This window comes from Lissotriton helveticus, chromosome 2_1 (assembly GCF_964261635.1).
Source record: "Lissotriton helveticus chromosome 2_1, aLisHel1.1, whole genome shotgun sequence".
Taxonomy (NCBI): domain Eukaryota; kingdom Metazoa; phylum Chordata; class Amphibia; order Caudata; family Salamandridae; genus Lissotriton; species Lissotriton helveticus.
The window spans coordinates 1849181775-1849200397 of record NC_136059.1 but is presented as its reverse complement, the minus strand read 5'-3'; the positions used below and the strand labels follow the sequence as shown (position 1 = coordinate 1849200397).

Sequence of the window (18623 nt, the reverse complement as noted above, 5' to 3'; positions counted from 1 at the left end):
GTGTTAGAGTGGGGGTCACTACATCCTGAATCAAGCACCTCTCCTCCACTCACTCTACTTTTAGATGAGGAACCACCATCTAATGCTTAACAGTTGCCGGACTAGTCAAGACTTTTTGTGGGTCAGGTTTGACTTCACCAGTTCCAACTCTGGAGTTCTCCCCTACTAATGTAGACCTTGGCTCACTGGAACTTTGGCAAAAATTTGCCCACCTTTCCTACACTTTCTCTTTTTCTTATTCCTCAGGTGCTGACCTGCACTAGCTGCAGGTTCAGCACCTTCAACATCCTTGGGTGAAGACTGGTAAAGGACCAGTGCCTAACTTTGGCTCAGACCAACCTCTGTTTCCTAGCTATGTTTCTTGAAGGGAGTCCGGTATTATGCGCAACAACAACGGAATGTATTTGCAGCATAATACCAGACCCCCTTCAACAAATATAGCTCTGTAATTCTAGGCCCCCCCCACCCCCCAGGCACCAGCTGAGATCGATCTTTTACACAATGCCTACCCACATATATCCCTCACCACCCTCTGTACAGAGCTGAGTGTCACTGTTGCACACAGTGACCCAATGCTTAGTTCCAATCCCTCCCCCCATCCTGCCCCACCCCCTCCCACAGAAGTCAACCGAGGCTATTAACATTTCCTAACAGAAAGCTATAGAGAAAGCACAAACTTCATAGCCAAGGCAGCGGGCCGAGACCTATTATCACTAGACCAACTCATACACTAAGGACCTCAGTCATCCACCCAGGCTACCACTGTTACACTGTGGTGAGGGGAAGGTGGGTGTCGGAACCCCCACTCCACTTTCTAGTCCGAAGCACACCTGCCCAAAATGTAGGGGACTGAAAGATCCCATCAGCGCTGACAAGAAACACAGAAAACATATCATTGAACTGAAATATCACTCATAAATTGTTGATGCCTAAATGGATGTTACTTGGATTCAGCTGATGCTTCACCCCTCCAACAGCACCCTGTTGAGAGCACATCTTCTTTCATGTTTTGCCATGATATACATTCTGAGCAAATCAGTCCATTGCTCTTGTGCTTGGGTCCTGTAATATGCTCAACGGGGGCAATTAGAAGGAGGCAAAATGCCAGTATTAAGCATTATGTGAGTTGCATTGCCTCTGTCGCCACAGACCGTGTCAGTCACCACTGCCTGCTCTCATCTACACTAATAGGCTCTTGACTAAGGCCGGGCAAAATATTCCTACACAATCTTGAATCTGCAATATCTTCTATTATTTTTACCACTTGGGTAGAAAAAATCTGTGTTTTTTACGCATCCAAATTAAATAAAAAATAAATAAACCCAAAGCTCAACACAATTATTTTTAGGAGCACTGATTAAAAAATAAGCATTGGTAAAGCCAATAGGTCTATCCAATGCTTTCTGTTCATGGTGCATAGCATAAAGAAAATGGGGGTAAAAAAAGCTTTAATAATGCTGCTGCGTCATTTTGTTGGCACGCACTTGCATTATGCTGCATTCTTGTACTACAGGGGGCATTTTTGATGAATCTGTAAATTAAAATAAAAAATAAATAATCTGAATCTGAAGTAGAGGGAAAAAAGTAGGACCGCACGTGTCGGGGGCAATGGAGGAGGGGGTTAGGGTAAGCAGGTGGCAAGGAAGGGAAAAGAATCACAGGAGGAAGAGAGCAGCGAAGAGGTTGGAGGAGATGCACATAATAGAGAGAATAACATGGCGAGAGCAACGTGGAAGAGAAGCACGGGGCCGAGAGAGCAACAGAGCACAGAAGAGAAAAGCACACAAGGGAGACAGCTAGAAAATAGATGCACACCAGTGGCATAACATTAACCCTGAGCTCCAGGAGGGTCCTTGTCTGGCACTGTGCATGGGTGGTGGGTCCCCGAGAGCGGGGGGCCCTAGGCACTCCTGGGTTCGTAACTTGGGGGCGCATCTCCATGTACTTTACAGGGGAGCCCCCTCAAGTTCCCTTACGCCCCTGATGCACACTCTTAGAGTGCTTAACTGAAAAGAAAAAGCAAGTTCCCTAGATATGAGTAGTAGAAAGACAAAAGTACAGAGGTTCTACTCCAGGGATGGGACAAATGCAAGCTGGACAAGGCAAGCCTTCAAATAAGAAGAACCCAATGAGAGTAACAATAGAGTCAAACAATGGTGAACAATGATCAGGCTTTGGGCCACTGTTAATTCTTGGGAAGCTGACAATAGGTATTTTGGAACCAGTCTGCGCTCTCTGGTAGACTTGGCTTAAAAAAAAATCACCCACCCCTGCTCTTCATGCAAATGAACAGCAGTTCCATTAAGTGGTGCAATAATTATTAGTTGACATACAGAGAAAGTCTATATCTGTCCACTAAGAGTAATGGTGGAGTAATCTTACCCAACTTTAACAGTAAAAACATGACATATGAATAGATTGAAAGTCTGTTTGCCCGGATTTGGTCAACACACAAAACAATTATTGATGCTTTATTTTTAGTGGTGGAAGCATTTTTCCTCTGTGATGAAAGCAAGCAGTATCTGGAAGTTGAAATTTGCCCGTAAGTGCTTTTCCTGCTCTCGAATAGCATGCTTTAAACGTATCCAAATGCAATTATGTTAAAAGTAGATTTTTAGAGATATGGTTGTAAAGACTTTGGCACATGGGCACAATGTATGCTGAATGAACATGGATGCATTTATTTTGTTTTAGAAAAGTAATTGCAATTTCAAAAGAAAACTAACTTTTTTGTTTTACTTTAACATCGACCACCACCAGAGGAGCGACCTCTGACCCTGCTCGCAGGCAGGTCGCTCCCCACGCCACCACACGGCCGCCAGCTGCCTCGAACCTGCTCCCTGCCGCCCGCCTGTTTTCCCACCGTTTCCCGCTCCTTCCCGCTCCTTCCTGCCGCTGCGGCCCCGCCCCCCTGCTCCCCATTGGCCACCCCGCTCCCGCCTTCCAGCTGCTCCTCCCTCCCTCTCCCCCTCTTAAGGAGGCCACGCAGTGGCGTATGAGTGACCTCTGACCCTGCTCGCAGACAGATCACTCCCCACGTCACCACAGGGCCGCCAGCTGCCTCGTACCTGCTCCCTGCCGCCCGCCTGTTTTCCCGCTCCTTCCCGCCGCTGCGTCCCTGTGGCCCCGCCCCCCCTGCTCCCCATTGGCCACACCGCTCCCGCCTCCCAGCTGCTCCTCCCTCCCTCTCCCTCTCTTAAGGAGGCTGCGCAGTGGCGTAGGAGCGACCTCTGACCCTGCTCGCAGGCAGGTCGCTCCCCACGCCACCACATGGCCGCCAGCTGCCTCGTACCTGCTCTCTGCCGCCCGCCTGTTTTCCCGCCATTTCCCGCTCCTTCCCGCCACTGCGTCCCTGCAGCCCCGCCCCCCTGCTCCCCATTGGCCACCCCGCTCCCGCCTCCCAGCTGCTCCTCCCTCCCTCTCCCCCTCTTAAGGAGGCCGCGCAGTGGCGTATGAGCGACCTCTGACCCTGCTTGCAGGCAGGTCGTTCCCCACATGGCTGCCAGCTGCTTCGTACCTGCTCCCTGCCGCCTGCCTGTTTTCCCGCTGTTTCCTGCTCCTTCCCGCCGCTGCGTCCCTGTGACCCAGCCCCCCTGCTCTCCATTGGCCACCCCACTCCCGCCTCCCAGCTGCTCCTCCCTCCATATCCCCCTCTTATGGAGGCCACGCAGCGGGCGCACCGCTGGTGCGCCAAAGGCAAGCCCGTCTGCGCCTGGACCGTGCCTAGCGCCAGAACCCCTGGACCCCGTGAACGCCACAACACCAGACTCCGCTACGATGCCAACACCCTCTACGCACTCAACGCTGGCCGAAACCACACCTGCTTCCAAGCCGCCCGACACGTACTCACGGACCTTTCTCCTGCCACACCTGCAGCTTCACCTACGACAGAGCCACCAAACCTCCAAGTACTAGACCCAACCACCTCTGGTGCATACTCCTCAACACCCGCTCTGCACTCAAACACGCCACCGAGCTCTGGGATCTGCTCGACACCTCCGCCCCAGACGTGGCCTTCCTGACCGTGACCTGGTGGAACGACTCCTTGGTGCCTAACATCGCCATAGCCATAGAATTCCTGTAAATTTTACTGTTGTGTGACACCATGAATGCTGGCTGAGTGCTAGGATTTCAAATGATCATCATAAGTCACTGTCCCTCAGACTCCCTATTGAGTGACAGACCCAGACATAATACAGAGTTCCAACTCTCTTGAACCACTGCTCTTTGTTGTTCACATTGACACTACGCTTATTCCCTTACCATGCTAGTATCAAGTTGTACTGTGCTCAACTCCTCTGATGTTATGGTCCTCTCCGTCAAATAGTAAACATGTCTTTTTGACGAAACTACTTCTTTGGGAGCCACGGTATGAGTAGTTGACCTACACTTGCAAGATAACAGCACATTATAGAGAATGAAGTAATGTAGGAAACAAGAAGGAATTGTATTTCCAATGTGTGCCTCCCACTCATTATAATGCTTTTCTACTTTCGGTTGGCTCATACTTGCACACAGAGGCTTCTAATTCATCACATTGCTACTTGCCTGTACCAACCTAATTGGCACTTCTATTTGGACTCTGAAACTTGTGACCAGTCTCTAACTCTCCTGCTCAACATGCAATCCGTCCTGAGGCTTGTGCTCAGCCACAACACCCAACCTAGGTTTTTTCTCAACCAGTGCGGTCCACATAAGAGTAAAACATGTTCTGCTTCTTCCAGACTTATCCTTGGAACCCTGTAAGAAAGTGGGTAATTACTTGGGAACGATGTGAGTCTTTGTCAAGTAAGAAGCGTGCAACTTTCCGTCTGCTAGGAACTAATTGCCCCATTGTATCACTTGACTCTTTCGAGCTAGCAAGACAGAGCAGTCCAAGGCCTCCTTAGGAGAGGTGGTGTGGGGTAGCAAGCTAGTGAGGAGGCACACAACATAAATACCCAATGAATCTTTGTCCAATCAGTGGTTTTTTTAGGTATCTTTTTATTGCTCATTTTCATAGGTACCTTCAAAAGAATATCAACAATGAACAATACAACTGTTGGAAAGTGGGTTATTGTGGCAAATATGCATCTGCTACTGGCAATAAGGTCACTCGCACAGTCTAGGGCTCAGAATAGGCCTTAGAAAATTATTCCAATGCTCAACCCTTGGTAGCGTGGCTGCGAGCAGGTAGGCTTAACTTCAAAGGCAGGTATGTAACGCATTGAAAAACACCAATTGAGTAAATAATTGGGAAACCACTCCCAATGAAAATCCAACACCAATTTATGAAAATACAAAATACTTTTATCTTTAAAATGACACAAAAACGAAAATCATTAATTGTGGGGAACCGGAGATATGATTTATTTTTCAGATTTAGCACTATATAGCACATGGAAACCTATAGCGCCTATCGGGACATCTGGTCGCACTAGACCAGGACAAAGTAAAAGTTTCAGGATGACCGCGATGGAGCCCTGGTTGGCTACCCCTCACAGTACGGCTCGGTCAAAGTTTTTATCTTCTGACTTAGAAACTTTTCTGACGCTTTTCTTCCCAGGGTCCCTCGAAGCTCTCAGCCAGTTCGGATTCGGTGAAGGTTCGCCGGCTTGCCTTGCAAGGAGCTCCCTGTCAAACTTATGGAAGCCAGACCTCTGGAGCTTTCCAGCGAACAAACCAGGGATTCAGGCCGACTCACGGTTGAAGGTGGGCAGCTTGACTCTCCAGGTTGGTCCCGGTCACGTTTTCTACGTTCGGACTTTGAAACTTTTACTGAGCTTTTTCCACTGGTGTCCCTGAATGCTCTTCACCAGGCTGGATTCAGTGAGGGTTCACCGGATTGGGTTTCGACCAGCTCCCAGTCAAACTGTGGAAGTCGGACCTCCGGAGCTTTTCACTGTGAAGAACCTGGATGCCGGCCGGCTCGCGGTTGAGAGTCGCCGGCTTGGCTGGCCAGGTTGCGTCGGTCCACTTATGGAGGTTTTTTCCCCAAGTTGCTCCAAACTTCTGGAACTCTTTCCTGAAGTTCCTCTGAGGGTCCTAACGTGTCAAAAATGGACTTCAAGGATCTGGAAGCTACATGGAAGTCCTTGAAAGTTTGGTACTTCAAATCCCACAATCCACTTGGACAAAACCCTTACAAATCCATTGGTAGTACTCCAGTCTGGGGATTCTTGGTAGTGATTGTCCAGGTGAGTCCTGTTAACCTGTAGCTTGCAGGGGGTTCACTAGTTAGTCCTATTGACGCAGGTTTGATCCACAGGGCTGTAGTTCCAGATTGTGCAGCAGGCACAGAGTGCAGGGCCTGGTTGGTGCAAATCAAACTTCTCGGCATGGACTCTTCTTCTTCCTTTTGGTTCAAGCAGCACATGTCAGAGGCACACTGCCCCTCTCAGATACTTATTCAGTGTTCCCTGGGGTCACAGATGTGGGCACTACTTTCCAGTGAGGTACAGGGCAACACCCCAGAGCATGACCATTCTCTCCAAAGTGTGGCTTATTGGTCTCCCAGAAAGAACTATTTCTCCAAACCTCAATCTGGCTGGAGTCTCAGCAGAGAGGCAAGAGCTGGCTAAACCAACCTCTAGGATGGCTCATGTCCACAGATTTCCTCCCACTGGCATCTGCTAATTCCTTCCTTAAGCCCAAATCTGCTTGGGTTCAGATGGTAGGGGCATAAATGGATCTGGTTTCTTCTGCCTGTCCCCTCCTGATCATGGTTTACAACCCTTCCCCCTTGCTCTGACATTACTATGCAGCAGAACCCTCTCCTCCCAGAATGGCTCTTTCACCCTAGGGGCTACTTATCACCTCATCAAAGCAACCTTGCTAATCCACTTTACTCTGACCAATCAGGCAGATCACTGGAAGACTGAAATTTGGTTTACAGACAAGAAAGTCTTCTAACTTCTTGTCTGTACGTTATAGGATAAATTAAACAGCATATTGTTGGCTTTATCAAGACCATTCTACTAAGTCCGTGAACAATATTTTTCTATGTTTCTTGGCAGGAGTTGTTAATTAATAACTTCTAACCTATGTGGCTGGGGATCTGCCATGGGGAACATGAACTGGGCAATTTCTCCAACACCGGGGCTTGAAAACATCTTTTATAATGGCCCTGCCTATATCTACCTCTGGATCACCTAGGGGATACTTTAGGGGTTCTGAATATGTAAACATATTGCAGATCCTCACTACACAGTGCTTCTAGCACAAAAGTCAATTTTGGGAAGCACTTTGCTACAATGTAGGAAGTGAAATGTGCAGTTTCACTAGCCCCAAGGCATATAAAACCTATTTTGTAAGGGTCCTCCTTATAAGTACCCTCCTTATAAGTACCTGACCCTCACCACTGGGACAACTAGGGGAGACTCTGGGGTACCTAGTTTGCCAAAATATTGTAGTTTATTAAGTTTTAAGTGCCCCAAACACCAAAGTCAAGTTTGGGCACAATGGACATGTTATAAACAGTTCTGCAACACAGGGCTGCTTTTAAACTGGCCTCAGGCCTCAGCAGTGCACACATGCAAGCGCAGAAAGGTCTGCTGGCCTCTAAACTGCTATGCCCTATTATATACTAGGGACTTGAAGGTGGTTTTGATCCTCTTGCCATATTATGTACTAGGGCCTTATAGGAGAGGTCATGTCAATCATAGGAGTACCATAACCCATAGTGAAACCGCTGTATTCTAAGTGTGTTTTCCACCTAGCACTGGCCCTGGTTGTTAGAGCCCATGGCATCCTTCCGAGTCAGAAAGCCTGCATCCAGGGGTCTCAAATGGGGCAAAAAGTGGGGGGACACTGCAAACAATTCCTGATTTCCAACAATCACCCTTGCTCATAGCTTCGCGACCTGACAAACTATGTATTGAATGTTGGCCAGCATTTTCGACCCTCTCATGAGTAGTTCCATCAGTGAAAGAGTGCCACAGGTACCACACAGCAGTTTTTTCTCACAATTATCTTCATCTTCTGACCAGTGCCACATGTTTCAGCTTAGTGGTGAAGTAATAGAGCTCGAGATCAGGTAGTCTCATGCCTCCCTCCTGTAAATCCAATTTAAGTAGCAATTGCGCCACCCTGCTACACTTCCCTGCCCAAACTAGTAGTCATACGTTTGTCCAGTGTCTTAATGTTAAATGCCAGCTTATACAGTGAATTCTGAATTATGTTAGGCACTTAGGAAGAAACACCATCTTTGCCACAGCTATCCTCCCTGCCACCGATAACGACAATGTGTTCCAAAATTGGGTCGACTTTGTCAGCCCTCTCAGCAACAGTTTAGTGTTATGGAGACGCTGCCCCTCCAAGGTGTGAGCCACCATAATGTCCAAGTACCTGAAGGTTCACGTTTCCCACCACAGCCTCAGTTCATGTAGGTTATCGTCAGGGGTATTGAGTAGTGACCCTAGTGGGAACAGCAGCAATTTGCTTCTATTAATCCACAGCCCCGCCACCGCTTCAAAATCTTCTAGTTGTGACAACAGTGGTGGCAGAGTATCTGCTGGCCACTGTAAATAAAACAGCTCGTAGCGTGGATAGTGGGCAACATTTCAGCGTTCCTCGTCTTACCTCCCATTGTTCTGAGACCACCCCTCCATTCTGCACTCTAGTCCTGGGGCAGTGTAGAGAAGACTCACCCTATTACAAAAGTTGAGCCTGAATGCCATCTATTGCAGATACCGCTTCAGGTAAGCCCAATCTAGTGTGTCAAATGCTTTGATAACATCTACTGAGGCCAAAACCTAATCCTCACGGCAATGGTGCACTCAATTTTGAACAAGTGTGAGTATCCTCAGGTTTAGGGCGGTGCTGCGTTGGGGCATAAATCTTCACTGGTCCTCATGTACTAGTGTCCCCACCACCACCCGCTGTCATTCTGCTAGCAACTTACACAGTATTTTCACGCCTACATTGAGCATGATGAGGGGATTGTAAGAGGACAGACTCAATTTTTCTCCCCCGGGTTTGGGTGCCATGAAAATCACTCCCTCTCTCAGGGGGGGGGGGTAATATCGCCTTTCCCCGTGCTTCCCTGAACACCTCTAAGAGAGTCTCCGCAAGTTGTGCCACAAAGATCTGATAAAATTCCAGCGGGAACAATCAGTGCTTTTACTTATACACTACTAAGTAATACTTATTAATTTATAAATATACATATGTGATGGCAGTTGGAAATACTATGATGACACCCTCCTAACTGTTCACACCCCTAGCAATCCCTGAACCATAAAACCACAATACCCCTTACATTTATTTACTAGACCCAATATAATGGTGAGTGATTATCAAAAGGGAGGCCTGATGTCTTTGTGAGGGTGTCACCTCATTCACAAAGGTAGTAAGTATCATGTCATACTAAATTGATGCTACATCATTAAAACCACCCATCAAAAGAGGTTCCTGCACTCTAGAGCCTTTATTCTATATGCCAAGCTCCAGGAGTTTTGGAAAATGGTTAATCATCTCATAGTCACCAATTCTACCCCCTTGAAGACTTAGCTTGTCATGTCTTCAATTCTCAAGTGTAGCTCTCTGGGGGCAGCTGTCCTAACGGCAGCCCCTAGAAAACATCACAATATGTTGGTGATGCCCCTGCCTTCATTGGGGTAAATGAAATATACACATCAGATAAGCCTGTACGTGGGCTTATGGAGTGCTAGATGATCATCCCTCAGAGTATTTTTATGCAGCAGCATGAGTTCTCATATTTCCTTTGTTGTGCTTTCATGTATGAATCTTTTTTGGTATCGCAGACCTGCGTTGCAGCACGCATGCGCTGCTCGCTCTGCAAGGCTTATTGTAATCGAGGAGATTTCAGAAGAGTTGAAGCCCCGCCCATCATTGTGATTGGCTGGCGTCATCGTTTATGCTAAATGCTGGCTGGTGATTAAAAATGAGGCTTCTTTGTTACCGCCCTGTCTCCTTCTCGGACTGCCATCCGGACTGGATTGTTTACTTGCGGCATTACACGGTGTCCTTTAAAAGTCGGTAAGCACGCTTTGAATGTACTTTTAGTGCGATCCGCTTTGAGTGCGGTCCGCCTCGGGCGTGCTTCTTCATTTATTTTGCCCCATCCGCGGTTGTATATGTATTTAACTATTTTCTCGCACAAGCAGACCACAGAGCGGCCCTTCCTGGAATAGTAACCCGTTCAGCCGCAGTGAGTTTTAGAAGTTTGAAAACTTTCTTGGCCATGCAAAAATAATCCCACATGGATTGTCACAGCAGCACACTCCTTTGTGGGGACGGGGAGGCAGATGCGATTGTGCTTCATGAGTGCATATTCTAGCAAGCGGTCTCCCCTCCTCTCCCGTCCTGACTTGCTCCTGCTTCCCACACCATTCCCACGTCGAGGCTGCAGTCTGTTTTTATTTTCAGCGCCGTCCACCTCGGCCCCTGTCTCCTTCTCGGACTGCCCATCCAGACTGGATTGTTTATTTGCGGTGTTACACAGTGTCCTTTAAATGTCGGTAAGCACACTTTTAATATACCTTTAGTGCGATCCGCATTGAGTGCAGTCCCCCATCGGGCATGCTTCTTCATTTATTTTGTCTCGTCCGCGATTGTATATGTATTTAACTATTTTCTCGCACAGGCAGACCACAGGGCGGCCCCTCCTGGAATAGTAACCCGTTCAGCCGCAGTGAGTTTTAGAAGTTTGAAAACTTTCTTGGCCATGCAAAAATAAGCCCACGCGGATTTTCACATGGATCTATATATTTATCACTTTCTTCTAATTTAGTATTTCAAGTGCACTACCCTATTTCTCAGCCTATACTTCTCTCAATATATCCTCTGGCCCAACCTTCTGACTCAAGGACCACTTTACACTGTGTGATGCATACCTCAATAGTGGCACACTATGAGAGAAGCAATCAGATGTGGACACCATGCCACTAGTGCTTCCCAGAGCAGAATCAGCAATGACCAATGTTTCAGGGAGCCTGATAAAGAAAGGGAAATATCAGGCTAATAACATTTTATGGAGATCGCAGCTATGACTGAGAGTGTGGCTTAAATGCTTTTGGTTTCAGAATTCTTTGCCTTTGTCTCTCACTTTTGTTTTCTCTGCTTCTTAATGCCTTTGCTAATATAATGTGGAGTTTGACTGAGATTGCTCTTCATCCGTTTTGTTAGAATAACCTTCAGACACTGCTCCTGCAGGTGGCTGGGGGCCCAGCCTCATTGAAGGTACTGTTAAACCTGTTGGTATCTAAGTGATTTCTTATGTTTTTTCTATATTTTGGGGCAGTTAGGTTTGGGGGTAAGTCTGCCCAGCACTCCCAAGTTGTTGCAGCTCCTAATAGAATCAATGATCTATCAAGGCAACAGATGCTTCTATGATTATAATATTGACAATAGGAGAGTTACAGAAAAGTTTTTTCATTGAAGTTGAAGTTGTTTCTGTGGCAATCTACTCATATTGCTGGGACCGATGTGGATGAGACTGGAGGAAAAGTAGTAAGCATTCCAGAAGTATGCTCTTTCCATTAATAGAACCTCTTAATAGGGCCAAGCATACACAACTCGACAGCCGCCCAGGTCTGCATCAGATCCTATAATGCCCACAGAACACTCCACTGAGCATTTTATGTGCCACATTCTATCTGAGAATGTTAATGATCTAAGCAATAGGTTCATCCATGGGAAATTACAACAGATTGTATCACTTGAGGTTCAGTACAGACTCCATATCAGTGGCTTTACTAGTATATATGTCCCTACATTAGTGGGTTCTCAGGTACACACAGGTATCTTAGGGGGGTACGTCCTGGTGACAGACCGGAAGTTGGAAGGTAGCTCCTGGTTGATCTTGAGTGTTTACACTTCTCCCCTTCTTACTCAGGGAACTCAGCAGATAATGGAGAACTTATTGGTAGATATGCCCCATGGGCTTACAGCAGTAAGAAGTGATTTCAATGTCTGCCACTAACGTACCATTAGAATTCTTACTAATGCTGTGCTTTCTGATTGGGTTACCTCTTTGGGCCTGTGTGACATTTGGCTGGCTGATCGGGCACCCAGACAAGAGGTCCTTTACATTTTATTCAGCTGCTCACTAATAATTCTCTCAAACTGACTACTTTTTTCTCCCATCCACAGGTTTGTGCATCCTTACCCGGGATCAATCTGTACACTCATAGTGGAATTCCCCATCATTCACACATATGCTGGTGCACCTGTAATCTGGTGCTTTAATATGGAGTAGCTGATGCACGAATATTTCTCTGCCTTCCTTTAGGAGGAGGCATACTTCTCCCAATATATTGTGGGAAATCTTCTGTACAGTGCTTCAAGGTAAGGCTAAGGCATATCTCAAGAGTATGGAATAAGATAAGGAACTTGGGGCCAGATGTACGACTCACAAAATAGTGCCTCGCAAATTGCGAGTCTTTTGCAACTCGCAATTTGCAAGGCGTTTTTTTGCATGTACAACAGTGTTTTGACCACTGTTTGCAATTCCCTATGGGGTTGCAAATTGTGAGGCTCATTAATATTAATGAGCCTCTCGCAATTTGCAAGCCCATTGGGAATGACAGGCCCTCCCAGGTATGGTGGCCTGCTGGGCTCCGCAGACCACCATGTCTGGGACTGCTTTTAAATAAAGCAGTTTTTTCCCATGCTGCCCGTTTTCCTTATAGGAAAACAGGATGCATTTTAAAAAAAAGAAAATTAAAAATTTCCGTTTAATATTTTAAGGGCAGGTAGTGGTCCCAGGGACCACTGCCTGCCCTTAAAAAATATTTCTTGAGACAGAACAAAGTGGAAGGGGTCCCCTGGGAATCCCTTCCGAATTGCGACTGCATTACCACCCTCTTGAAGAGGGTGGTAATTTGTGAGTGTTTTGCGATCGCAATTCCGGTCACAAAACATTTGTACATTGATTTGCGAACGCAATTAGAAAGGGATCGCCCCTTTCCTAATTGCTACTCGCAATTCCTAAATAGTGAGCCGCAAATAAATTGCGACTCGCTATTTAAGAATTTTACATGGCACTGTAGGTTTTTGCATGCACAAACGGGTCGCAAACCCGTTTGCGCATGAAAAATGGGTCATACATCTGGCCCTTACTGTGGTTGCACTAGAAACCCAACTCTTTGTTCTAGAGCGCGAGTTTACCACCTCTAGAGACTACATTTGCTCTGTCAGATAGAACCAACCAGGTTGGAGCACAGGCATCTGTCTCTTGATATGGCCCGGTTGGTCTGCATGGCATTGATTAGACTTATCAATAATATATATTTTTTTTTTTTAAGTTTTCTTTATTGATATTTTTGAACAAACAGTGTCAATACAGTACAACTAGCCAGTTCAGTACAGATCTGTAAGTCAGATTATTAACTATAGCGACATCTCAGTACACAGTTGTCGTAACAAATGTCCCCCATGCAGGTATTTATCTAGTCACCAGTCTGAATACAACTAACTCGACTCGCTACGGCAGAGCTTGTATTAGTTGCATATATATCCAGATCCCACTAGAGACTCTGAGGACCTCCCACTCCCTCATCTTCGGCTGGCCCCTGAATCTTGGCATTCCAAGCAATGAACAGCTCCCATATATTTCGAGGTCTAGAGGCAGGTGGCATCAGCTCCCAAAAGGTACTATGTTGTGTATGCCCATAGGTAATGTCCCTGACCCAGTCACTTAAGGAGGGCACTCGTCGTCTACCCCAGTGTACTGCAACCTGGCGTTTTGCAAACAAGAGCAGGAGTGCATGTAACTTGCGCAGTTTGGGCGGGGTGTCCTTTACATATCCCAAAATGACCAGAATGGGAGATGGCTCCAGTGACACCCCCAGCATGTCGTTCACCGACTCAAAAACCCTCTCCCAAAATCGTACAATCTTAGGGCAGTGCCAAGCCACATGCAAAAAGGTAGCTGGGGCAAAACCACATCTCCAACAGCTGCTGTCCGTCCAAAGATCCATCCTATGTAAGCCCACAGGCGTTCTGTAGTATCTATGCAGATACTTGAAGTGAATGAGCCGTAACTTGTAATTCGGGGAAAGGTCAGAGAGCTGCCCACAGCAGTATTCCCACTGAGCATCCGTCATTGGCTGATCAAGCTCCTCGTTCCAGTGCGTGAGGGAGGGAGGGTGGAATTAGTATCGGAGCAGTGTCTTGCGTACTAGTATAAAGGTGCGTGACAAGTTTCCGTGAGGAAGGGAACTTTAGCACGTTCTCAAGTGCGCGCAGTGTCGGTGGCGCTTTCGGGAAGTCCTCCCCCAGCGCATGGCACGCCGTGCGTATTCTATGATATAAAAAGAGTTCTGTGAATCGCACCAGTTGACCCTCAGGCACCACAGGAGGAGATCTGGACTCATCCCCAGGGTATAGGTCCTCAAACGTCTGGAGCTGCATTTTCTGGGCCAGAGATTTACTCATATTATCCAGTATGCAGGGCATCATTGGGTTCTGAAGCAGGGGGATAGAGGGGGCAAACAACAACGGGACCTTCTCTCTCTTACGCAACTCATCCCACGACCAGCATAGGGTTCCAGCAGAGTCTATGTTATGTTATGTTATGTTATGTGCATACTCTTTTATAGCGCACGGCTACCCATGCGGGTGTCCCAGCACTTTTGCAAAGAGATCAGAGACCAGTGTATCCGTTCAGCAACTCAGGTGGTCAGAGCGATCACGCAGAAAAGAGCCACGTCTTTAACTCCTTTCTAAAGGTAAAGAGACTATTGGCTTTCCGCAAAGAGATCGGAAGCCCATTCCAATGGAGGGACGCTAAATAGCGAAAGGACCGACCACCCATCCGGGCACGTTTGATGGACGGGACCGCAATCGTGGCAGATGAAGCCGATCGCAGCATCCTCCTTGGAACATAAAAAGCCAATCTCTTTTTGATGTACGCAGGGCCTACAGAATGCAGGGCCTTGAAGGCCAGAGTCAGAGTTTTAAAAATAACTCTTTTAGAGATAGGGAGCCAATGTAACTCCTTAAGCAAACTGGAAGCTCTGGCTCTGCGTGGGAGGCCAAAGATTGCCCTTGCAGCAGAGTTCTGGACTATCTGCAATCTTTACAACAAATTCGTGAAGGAGGGTCCGAGGGAAAGTTTAACGACCTAACAGGTAAATACCCCCAGTGTGACAACCTAAAGAACAAAAGTACCTGTCAGTCGGGTGACGCCGAGGTGCTCAGAAATCGCGCTGGAAACAAAAGTGCACAGGAAAATACACACAACAACCAGATAAGTCAACAGATACATTGACTATCAACAATTGCTGGTTTGAGTCCTATCAGACCACCCAACTGGCGGAGCCTCATCATGTAGGACACTCAGGCCATGGTTAGTCTGCAAACGCCCAGGTGTATATTGGCAATGCATGACTGAGTCATGGTCTGAACACCGCGAAAGTTAATACAAAGGTGGTACTGATAAGTGCAGTGCAAAAAAATATATGAATATAGTGCAGTGGCTAAAATGGCTGTCAAGGCAAACGAAGACCTTTATTAGTGCTTGCCTGGACGTCAGATTAAAAATAGTGTAATGACAGCGTAAAATAATCACTGTCCAGCTTGCTTGGTGGAAAACAAAAATAAGGCCAACATGTTTCTGCCGTACTGTGTAAGTTCACTGGCATTCATCAGGGCCAAGCTCTCATATGCTACTGCAGATTACACTACCAGATGTGTAGAAATAAACTGAAAATAAGAAATAAGATCAAATAACCAAATTATAGGTAAACTAAGAGTGGTCGAACACGACCATCCTACCGCATCTTCTCGAGTAGCTCAGTGGATGCGATTGGTCTTCCCTGTAGTAGAAAGGTCAAAAGAAAACCATATATAAATTGTATAACCACGTGGTGCCTGTTGAAACATAGACAGTCTAGATTATTTGAATATGCCCAAAGTACCACGTATTGTTACTGTGCATAACCAGCAATCATTCCAGCAACCTCAGACAGATCAATCACTAACTTATGATGATCCTTCTAGTGGCGCGAGAACACCGTCACCAAAAGTGCTACTGTATAGAGTTTCAAGAACACAAAATTTTTTTTTAACACTTACCCATCAATCTGTGGGAAGTAAGCCTCACCTCACCCGGCAACTGCTCGGAAAGATAAGGCCCCGCTCTAGACGTGTGAATAAAGACAGTTCCTAGGTCAGATCACTGTCAATACTAAAGTACACTGTACTGTCTACCTAACCCAATAATTTTCTGAATTGCCCACAGGTGAGATCTCACCATGAAAGACCAGATGACCACATTTAGACGAGTCATTTGTGATGTAACCTCAATGCATATTGCCAAATATATATTGACTACAGACAAGCTGCTTAGTTCTATACCTCCACTGAGAGAGTGTGCAGTATCTGTAACTACATTCAACAGTTTTGCTGTAATCAAAACGAAAACACAAGGGGTGAATAAGCGGCAAGGGGGAAACTCCTCATCCCAACAAGCATATCTAAGGTCAAGAAGTAAGAGCGCATTGAACGGCCAGACTCAAAGTGCACGCTAGAACAACACGATATCACTCATGTAGTCCCAACTCACCTGTCTGTCGGTACCTCACGGAGGGTTCACGAGCCGAAGGGGAGGCACCGACGGACTGGTCAAGGCCAGTTATATACTAGCGCTAATGGCCTGATGATTTGCAGCTGGTACGTATCCCGCTGCAACCGCGCCTGTGCGTTGTTGAGACACTACCTCGCGCATGCGCCTCTAAGACAAAAGCGATGGCGCGCATGCGTGAAACTGACTGTCCCCACAGCAGATGAGAACGCTACCCCAATCGCAACGTGTCTGAGGTAGGCGCATGCGCATACCGGGTGGACTAGTCGGGCTCTCCCGCGTCACCCATTCAAGCTATTCCTACCGCATCTACTGTCAACCCCTAGTATCGGCTAGGCGCATGCGCGTCCTAAAGGCACTAGCAGGCCTCTCAAGCGCGACCTCACTCTGCAAAATGTAAAGACGATGTATTAGAAACTATAACTCGTCTGCAGTCACTACACCCTCATAAGCTAATCAGGCCGACTAGGTCATGCTGGATCAGGGGGTATCGATCAACAAGAAGAAATCTCCATTGAGAAGCCCATGCATCCTAAGTCAGACGCCTGTGATTGTAGGGCGCTACTATGTGACTGTGCTTGTAATGTACGCCCATGAAAATGTATGTTACTTAATGTACAATATCTACCTTTTTGCAAATAAATACACCCCCCGGGGGTAAGTGTTCCGAGGACCTATCACAGGCAAACTAAAGCAGACAAAAACCCTCCCCAGAGAGTCAAAGATGTACATCCTTGGAGGCTGCAGACTGCTTTCAAGAAGCCTACCTGGGAAAATACACATGACCGAATGAATCAGAAAGTGCCCGGTATCAAATTAGAGTCTATACACGTCTGGACGGTGAAAGTAATTATGCATCCCCCCCAGGCGGTAAACCCTCCTATATTGGTGCACCCTGCTAGTGGGGAAGGCTGCGTATGGCAGCTGCCACTTAACAGGTCTACGCGGCCTCCTAGATCACAGCACCTGGAGGTACCCGCTCAGTCCCCAGCAAGGTGATGGAGGAGTATCGCAATGGCAAATGGTGCACACACAGGTTGTAGAGCACGGAGAGTGCGTTCAGATAGAGAACCACGGAATGTTGTCATTCAATCCAATCACATCAGTTTTCAATTTGAAAATCCAACGCTGCTCTTTAACAAATAAAAAGTGCGAGACATCAGCGATGTGCGGTGGAATGTAAGGCTGTTCAAGAACCACCCAGGTCAAATCCTCTGCTTTGTGTTTTGCCTCTAGGAAATGGTTGGTGAGGCACGTAGATTGTTTCTTGCAGCGGATCGTACTTTTGTGTTCGCTGATTCGAGCCTTGATGGCTCTTGTTGTGTGACCCACATATTGCTTCTTACATGGACATGTGATCAAGTAGATGAGTTTGTCTGAGTTGCAGTTCGTGTGTTTAGTGAGCCTCCAGGGTCTCGTGGTCCCGATGTCAACTGTTAAGGTCTTGCGTGTCTGTGGACAGGCCGCACAGCTGCCACATGGATAATGGCCTTGTACTGGGATGGTATTCCAGAGGTTGTTGGTTCCTTGTTTCAATTCTCTCCGTGGTCTAGTATGGACCAAACTGTCCCGAATTGATGGTCCTCTCTTAAATGCAAACAAAGGTCGGGGTATAGTACCAGCCCCTGAGTTCAGAATCTTCCAGTGTCTGAGTATCGTTTTCTTAACCGCATTGGAGGATGTGGTAAAAGTCTGTACCATGGTCATTCGGTCTCTGGTACCATCAGACCTCCTGTGTTGTAGAAGAGCCTCACGGTTATTGTTGAAAGCTCTCTTGTGAGCTCTGCGTACAAGATGATTCGGGTAGTGCCGATCTCTCAGATTAGATGCTAGTTCCGCAGCATGGTGTTCATATAGAGAGTTCGAAGAGCAATTCCTTCTGACCCTGAGGAATTGGCCGACAGGCAGATTCTCACGCAATGATTGCGGATGGAAACTCTGGAATGACAATAACGAGTTCCGTGCCATGGGTTTCTTGAAGAGTTCACTTCGTAGGCCTCCCTCTGCTGGAAAAATATGGAGGTCAAGGTAAGCCAGTCTGTCTTTGCTGCTCTCCATGGTGAACTTAAGGAACTGATTCCTTGTGTTCAACCAG

The 18623-nt window shown here is 47.0% G+C and overlaps 1 protein-coding gene across 3 annotated transcripts in view; it reads left to right on the top strand.

Annotated features, from left to right (window-relative positions):
- Positions 1–18623, top strand: part of LOC144818905 (UPF0462 protein C4orf33 homolog) — a 61145-nt gene that overhangs the window by 18273 nt on the left and 24249 nt on the right. For all 3 annotated transcript variants that reach the window (XM_078676769.1, XM_078676768.1, XM_078676767.1), the window contains exon 3: positions 2482–2542. In XM_078676769.1, coding sequence (XP_078532895.1) covers positions 2482–2542 — 61 coding nt within the window. The remainder of the gene's footprint in view (positions 1–2481; positions 2543–18623) is intronic.